The sequence below is a fragment of the Populus euphratica genome, unplaced genomic scaffold (genome assembly GCF_000495115.2).
Source record: "Populus euphratica unplaced genomic scaffold, PopEup_1.0 scaffold538.1, whole genome shotgun sequence".
Lineage (NCBI taxonomy): Eukaryota > Viridiplantae > Streptophyta > Magnoliopsida > Malpighiales > Salicaceae > Populus > Populus euphratica.
The window spans coordinates 40,696-48,639 of NW_011500413.1; the positions used below are offsets into that span (position 1 = coordinate 40,696).

Here is a 7,944-nt window from a genome sequence, read left to right on the forward strand (position 1 = left end):
TGAAGAAAAACAAATTTCAGACGAAGAAAAGAAGGTGATTATGGTAGCTAATCCTAAATTTTGGCTACTCCAACATAATTCATGGGCATGCATGGTGTAAATGTCTATAATTTGTTGCATGAGAAACTAATTTGTGTGCCTAGATAATTAATGATGATTTGTTTTGATTACCTTGAAAACATATTTTAAATGGCATTACCATTCACCAGACTTTCAATTATTTAAACTTTTACAAACATTGATTTCCCTTTAACATGTATACCTGTTTCATAGATCAACACATTTATATAAGGTCTAAATTTTGCTCATCCAAATACAAGCAGTTGGTCCAAAATGTGAAAGGCTCCCATTTGGTAATTGCAGGATCAAAGATTAGCTACAGCCTTCTATGTACACTAATAAAGCCCCCAAATTAACTATGACCTGCAATGTACTGATCCATGTAGTCAGCCATAACTAGCTTGGGTCTAAGGCTCACTTTGATTGAGTTGAGCTGTATTGTATAATGCCTTGCACATTTTGGTAACAACCAAGTCTTCTTTTAGTGTTCACAATTATCACAGCTTAGATAGCCAAACTTTGGTATGCGGCTATTGACACAAGACTATAACTGCTATGTTCCTCAGTTCAACAAAGTCTTGGTTTGAAATTCATTTTGATTATGCAATGCAGTCGTAGGACAACAAAAGCACACTCGTCAAGTACTTGTGGACAAGTATGACCAGCCTTAATAACCACCAAAACCAATATCGATGCAAGCACAAAAATATATTTCAAGCTGCTCACTAAGAAATAAAGATTTTTCCAATTGATTTACAAATGATAAATCTTTGTAATACAATAAAAACACTAAATGGAAAACCAACCTGCAGTTTTTCAGCAACTTTTTCGCAGTCCATTCTTGAAAGACAGTAAATAATTCCACATTCATCAAAATGATTTTCTTTGATGAACTTATCGATGTCTTCCAGGCACTTTTTTGTCTTGGGAATTACAGAATACCTGTCATGTTCACTATGAGTAAAGATATAAAATGCAGTGGCAGTTCATTTTAATTCAATACTAACCATAAGTTGGGGCGATTAAAGCTTTGCCGGAAAACAATGCAGTCCACAAGACCAAGAGCTTGCACAACATCTTCTTTTACACTGGCTGTTGCAGTAGCAGTCAAAGCTAACACTGGAGTTTTCTCAAATTTCTTCTTCAAGATACCAAGTTCCTGGATATTTTACAAAATAGATTATAGCATAAGACAGAAGCGCTGTGAGATGACATACAAATTAGAATATGATTTAAGGGCCACAACCTTGTAATCGGGTCTAAAATCATGCCCCCACTGACTCACACAGTGTGCTTCATCAATAACAATCCTGGCAAGCAATCCACGACCATTTAAGCTCTCCAAGTGCCGCAAAAGAACATCACTTCTGCAATCAGAACAGGTAGGTTTCAAAGTATTTAGAACTGTATAAAAATATCAGCTCTCCAGGATCACATTATAATACGAGTTCATAGATCACCCAATTTGACCAATCTGATTATCAATCTTTCCCAATGAATAGATGAAAGCATATTACCAATCTTACCTTTCTTTCATTGGCCATGCAATTGAAAATAATTTTTTTGCTCAAAGCAATAATTTATGTTATCTATCATCATCCAGGATGTTAAAACAGATAAGCCTATGCTTAGAGGGCAAGCAAAGCATAGTCAGGAGATGTGAGAGTTTAAAGATTGACTAATAAGGGAATCCCTCGAACAAGGAAAAAGGTAATGCACAGAGGCTTTCAAGATTAGTTTGAACACGAGTTGAGGGCAGGCTTTAAAAGACAGGAAATATGTCACAAAGATTATACTTAATTGCATGCAGAATTAACAAGTACACTGAATTCCAAAAAAAAATGAGCTGATAGCCTACTAAATTTTAAACCTTTCCCAACAAATTTTTTCCACCATTACAAAACATACTGCAACAAATTGGATTAGCGGTACACAAGGTCGACAGCACCATGCCACCATCCCATAAGTTCCACCAGAGAAACTATTTTGCATACCAGAAAACATGAAACCAATTCTTAAGATGCCCTAAGCTTCAAATTTATAATTAGAAGGCAATATCAAATGATAATTTTTGCTAGAATACTGGTAATGTAGATGACACTCACTTAGCAACTTTCTCTGGCGTGACATATAACAACCTGTATTTACAATAATCAGAACAAAGTTCCCTTAGGATCTCCTGTTGTTCAGTCCACTCCATGTTGGCACTCAGGTAAGCAGCAGGAATATTTGCCTATAGCGCAAACCAATAGGTAAGAAAAATGCATGCCACTAAATGAGCAGTTTGCAGTAACCAAAAGAAAATAAATGCTTGACTAAATTAGTAAGATAGCAAGAATACCTGCAAAAGGTGCATTATTTGATCTTGGATCAGAGACACGAGTGGAGAAATTACTAAGGTTATTCCAGGACAAACTAGGGCAGGAAGCTGCGTGAATCATTAAAAAAAAAAAAGAAGGGAGTCCCATTGTTAAAACCGTGAACCAACAAAAGTTTAATTTCCCAGTATCACCAAAAATTCAAAGATAAAGAAAATTTAGCCAAGCTGGTATCCTAGCATCAATTCAACTGCAAAATATTGTCAGAGATATGACTCTGGAAGTGAAGCAGATTGCCACAAATGGAAACAGCAAAATAATGGAAATTAAATGAAACTAAACCTGTGTCTAGCAGAATTGGACTTTATTAGAGCTATATGATTACCTGATATGTCAGACTTTTTCCACCTCCAGTTGGCATTAAAACAAAGACATCATACCCACTCATTGTAGCATTGATGACCTCTCTTTGATTGGGGCGAAAGGAGTGGTTTCCAAACACTTTTTTGTTATTGGCCTAGCAGCAAACCAAGCAAGCAGTAATATAGGATGTAATGAAACTAGTGATTGATAAAATTCTAAGAAATGGGTAAAACTCTAGAGCAAAAGAACACCTCCAGCTTTTTTGTCCATGGGAAATTTGTGCTGCTCCACTTTGGATCATTTGAGCCTTCAATATAATTAACTTCAACAAAGCTTGGAATGTAAGGTTCTCTCTCTAAAGGCACAGAAGAAACGCCAAAGCTATCAATGGAAGAGAATGAAACTGAGGGTGCATTCCACTTTTCATATCCATTCAGGTCATTTCGTAGATGAACCTGAGCATCAAATCTCATGGGATCTATTTTGCATGCAGCAGATTGAGGTGTTTCATACTGCAAATTTCGAACCAATGTGGATGCAGAAAAGTGTGACTTCTGTCTTTCCTCATCACGAAGATATTTTTCAAGTTGCTGAATTTGCTTATTGAGCTGTAACCTGTTTATGAAAACACAAATAGACATGGATAAGAGAGCAAATCTAACAACCATTCAAGCTTATCTCCCAAGAAAAGGAGCTGAGAGTGTTCTAAAAAATGCAAAAAGACAATGGAGCATATTTGTCATGTCTATCATACTATATTTCCTTCCATGTATTCCCAGAATTCCTCTGCCATATTCTTATTCTATTTTTCCTGTGAACTTTGGTTCACCTTTTGTGGCTCCATTGAACCCAAAAAACCCGTGCATCAAAAGGTAGTATGATATCATGGGAGAAGAAAAGGGAGAAGAAGCGCAACCTATCTTGGCGAAGCTTATCTATCTGCGCTGGACTCAGTTCAGCAGCATTGTCAAGCAGATCATTTGATACTGCAATCAGCATATCCTTCATTTCTTGTAAATGTTTGGCAGCTTCTGGGCAAAGTCCTAGCTGTAATGATTTAGGAGTCAGGCAAATCAAGATGAGACCAGAATAGAACAGCATAAATGAACAGTGCATATATAATGCCCAAACCTTGAATCCATGACTGCAGTTTGAACACAACTCAGGTGGCACAGAAATCTCCTCTGGCCTTATAAAACTACTTTGATCTGCAGTTGGAGTTATGGGTGGAAACTTAGAAATTGCTGGTTGCGGTGTGCAAGTAGAGTGGTAGTGCTCCATAACAATTTGGTCCACATCTATACTCTGCCACCAAGCTAACATGTGAGATAGATTAATGCAGAGAGATTAACACTCATCAGTATATAAAATATGACAAAAAAATTCAGATGGATAAAACTGTGGAACTCGTTCGCAGTCTACTTTACACAAAGCAAATAGAACCAAAGAATTAGCCTGATTTAGTATAAAAGCTCAATCATTTTCGACAAAAGAGATCAGCAAAACAATATTCAAAAATTCAATAACTTAGCTCTCTTCATTATGGTATCTGTGAGGTGAAATTATGAATTTCAAGTATATGCAATTGTTAATGCATCTTGATGAGAACTCATTGTCATGGTACTATGTCGAGTAGTCTTTGTTTACTCATTCTAAAACTGCGAGTTCTAGAATAGAGAATTTCAGCCTAACAACCTAACCTGATTTGCAGCTACTCTTCATGCTGGACAAGTTTCAATTTGGTTAGCAAAGCTAAGAAACATTGAGTATCAAGTACCTCGATCAGGTCATCATCATCAATGTAATCAGCTGAAGTTTCCACAAACTCTTTTGTTTGACAAGTTTGCACAGTGTGATTGACGAACGAACCAGCTAAAACATTAGACTGTTTGGTGTTGACCCCTGATGATGCTTTAATATCACTTGGCCACCCTTGATTGTTTCCAGATTGCACATGGCTAGCATTGTCTGCTGGGATAACATTGCCCATATGCTTTGCAGCTTCACTGTTCTTTCCACTCAAGTTTTTCTGTGTATACACACCTTCAGAATATTTGCTAATATTACATGAGCTTTGGAAGGTAGGCCTTTGCCCTACATTGCCCAACAATTCTTCACTAACATTCTTTACTGGACCAGTTTTACCAGGTCTAATGTAGTTCCTGGAAGAAATCTGAAGAGTGGACAGAGCATGCCAAGCCTGCAAAATGATTTCCACACAAAAACCTAATGCAAACTGAGATTTTCCATGAACTGCTCATACCACTTAAAATAGTAAATGTTTGCTAAATAAACTTTGAAGTAAAACATGAGGTTAGAGTTTGTGGTCACTCAATGCATGTAGCTTACAAGGCAGTTCCTCACTACTCAAAAAGCAGATATCATTTTTTCATGCCAGTTGACAGGACTGCATTGCCGAGGGCTCCCAAAACAGACCAGCTAGGGTTGGAGCAACCATGAGGAGATTTAAATGGGACAGTGCCAATTGTGAGAGCATGAACAGTAAACACAGACACCAGCCGAAAACAAAACACTCACAATACACATTTTTACCTTTTCAACTTGTGAGCTCTGCAATCTTTGAGGATTCTGAACATCACAGGAGCTTAACCTAAATGACACAAATCAAAAATTAGTTACACAAATGAATAGCTTAGCAGTTAGATAATAACAACAAATTCCCCAATACCCTTCCGCCAGTGACAGTTAATCAAAGGATACCAGCTTAAAGAATTATACAATAACAAGTTTTAAATTCTACAGCTCCGTGATAATATTCAAATTTAAAACAACAGAAACAAACGCCAAGGCACAGTGAAGAAGGGATTACGATTTTAAAACAAATAAAATCGGAGATCTACATGATCCATTAATCATTTGCGAATATGATATCAACATTATAAAGAAAAACGTGGAACAAACGTGTAAAACAATACTATACCTCATGGACATTGGTTTTTGCGATTCAAGCGAGTAAAGGAAATTCGCACTCAAAAATTTCCTTCTAGAGGAAATATTATGAAGTGCATTGGCATGTTGCAACCAATTCACTTTAGGTTGCTTCTCATCTTCACATTTCCGACCTTCGCTTAAATTATTTACGCTGCCACGTACAAATATGTAAAAAGGTAAAAATAAAAATAAATAAATAACATCAAAGAAATGTGAATCGAGATAAATTATATTAAAAAAAAAGCGTAGAAAACAACAAATTACTTTTTCTTCACATGTTTTTCGATCGCCATCACTCCAATCTATCTGGTGATTGTATCTCAGCTCTGAAACCCTAGCATTATAGAGAATAAAAAAATTATTTCGAAATGGAAAATTGTCAAGTGCAAAAAATTTGATTTTCTTTTTTTTTGTACTTTGAATTTCGAACAATTTGTTTTCTCTTTCGAAATAAATTACACAGCGGTTAGTATAGCATCATTTGTTTTGTGGTTCGAAATGCTAAAACACGGCGTTTCTCGAAAATGAAAAACTTAACAGCAGTAGCATGGGCGAGTGTATGAGAAAAAAGATCTTACTTTGGATCATTGAAAGAGAGAAGCGAGAGGGAAGGAATGATCGGGGAGTATTGGGTAATCGGAGGTGACGGTGAGTTCCAGAGTGAACGAGAGAGAGTGAAAGCGAGCGCGCTCTTCAAAAGTACAGGGCGCTGCGGCAGGGCGGGATGTTTTCGTTTTTTATTTTTGTTTTTCCCCCTGTTTTTTTCCTATGAATGTGGGTATCCATCAAAAATTAACAATAGTTTAAAAAGGCTGGGAAATTGCTGTAGCTTTACCACGTTTTTTATTTTTATTATATTACTTTTTTTTACATGTTTTTTATTTTTCTTTTCTCATGATTAACTTTAAAAAAAAATATTTAAAAAATTTATTTACTAATTTTTTTAATATATAAATTGGTTAAGAATGTAGCTCTATTATTTAAAAAAAATTATAAATTATTATATTATTTTCCTGTATAAAGATTCATTGAGATATTTTTAAACTAATTTTTTTTAATATATAAATTGGTTAAGAATATAGCTCTATTATTTAAAAAAAAATTATAAATTACTATATTATTTTCTTGTATAAAGATTCATTGAGATATTTTTAAATTTTCAACTTATTTGAAAAGGTGGATTGGGATTGTCAAAGATTTTTTTTTATTTTTTTAAGCTGATTTATTAATATTTTGAGTTAAAAGATTGATTTATTGAAATAGTATTAATATGTATCAAGTGTTTTTAAGTGAAAAACGATTTGTTGGATAAAAAAATCCTAAGATCAAATTTCCAACTACTTATCTAATATTTTATTATTATTTTTTAAAAAAATATTATTTTTTTTATATTGAGCTGATTAAGAATTTAATTTTATAATTTTTTTATAAAAATATATTGTATAGTATCTCTCCTGCGTAGTTTTTGTTTTGGTACAATATTTCTCTACATGTTTCTTTTTAAAATTATCTTTGTTAAATTTATTTTTTTTAATATTGAGATTATTAAGAATTTAGTTTTAGTTTTTCCCACATGTTTTTTCTTCTTTTTTTTTTGGCTTTTGCTTTTTTTCCCAGAATTTTCTTTTTTTATGTTTTTTTCAAAATTATTTTTGTCAATTTTATTTTTATAATATTGATTTTGTTGAGTATTTAGCTTTGTAGTTTTTTTAAAAAAGCATTATTGATTACTACAGTATTTCTCCATATGATTTTTTTCTTTTTTTTTTTTCCAGAATTATCTTTATCAATTTTAGTTTTTTTCATATTGAGCTAGTTGATAATTTAGATTTGTAATTTTTTCTTAAAAAGCATTATGGATTGGTACATTGTTTCCTCACATAATTTTTTATTACTATGGTGTTTCCCCACGTATTTTTTTATTAATTTTTTTAAATTATCTTTGTTAAATTTATTTTTTTCATACTGAGTTAGCTAGAAATTTAGTTTTATAGTTTTTTAAAAAAAATATTGTTAATTGCTAAAGTATTTCCCAACATGATTTTTTTATTATCATTTTAAAAAATATATAATTTTTTATTATTCATGACAAAGAATAAACATACCATAAGCTAACAGTAACGCACGGTCACAATAACTATCACGATAACTAGTTATAATTCTTAGGAGTGCAGTTGTGTCTAGTCGTTATATATAAAGGATATATATATATATATATATATATATATATATATGTATATATATAAGAAAG

The 7,944-nt window shown here is 33.3% G+C and overlaps 1 protein-coding gene across 1 annotated transcript in view; it reads right to left on the bottom strand.

Moving 5' to 3' along the window:
- Positions 1–6,463, bottom strand: part of LOC105114528 (ATP-dependent DNA helicase Q-like 4A) — a 10,357-nt gene extending 3,894 nt beyond the window's left edge. The window contains exons 1-14 of the mRNA XM_011011091.1: positions 6,272–6,463; positions 5,958–6,027; positions 5,683–5,844; positions 5,295–5,352; positions 4,519–4,941; positions 3,873–4,046; positions 3,658–3,788; positions 2,993–3,356; positions 2,764–2,895; positions 2,402–2,488; positions 2,166–2,293; positions 1,307–1,427; positions 1,068–1,219; positions 867–1,002 (exon numbers count right to left, since the gene is read on the bottom strand). Of these exons, the coding sequence (XP_011009393.1) occupies positions 867–1,002; positions 1,068–1,219; positions 1,307–1,427; positions 2,166–2,293; positions 2,402–2,488; positions 2,764–2,895; positions 2,993–3,356; positions 3,658–3,788; positions 3,873–4,046; positions 4,519–4,941; positions 5,295–5,352; positions 5,683–5,844; positions 5,958–5,986 (2,097 nt within the window). The 5' untranslated portion in view covers positions 5,987–6,027; positions 6,272–6,463. The remainder of the gene's footprint in view (positions 1–866; positions 1,003–1,067; positions 1,220–1,306; positions 1,428–2,165; positions 2,294–2,401; positions 2,489–2,763; positions 2,896–2,992; positions 3,357–3,657; positions 3,789–3,872; positions 4,047–4,518; positions 4,942–5,294; positions 5,353–5,682; positions 5,845–5,957; positions 6,028–6,271) is intronic.
- Between the last annotated feature and the right edge of the window lie 1,481 nt (positions 6,464–7,944).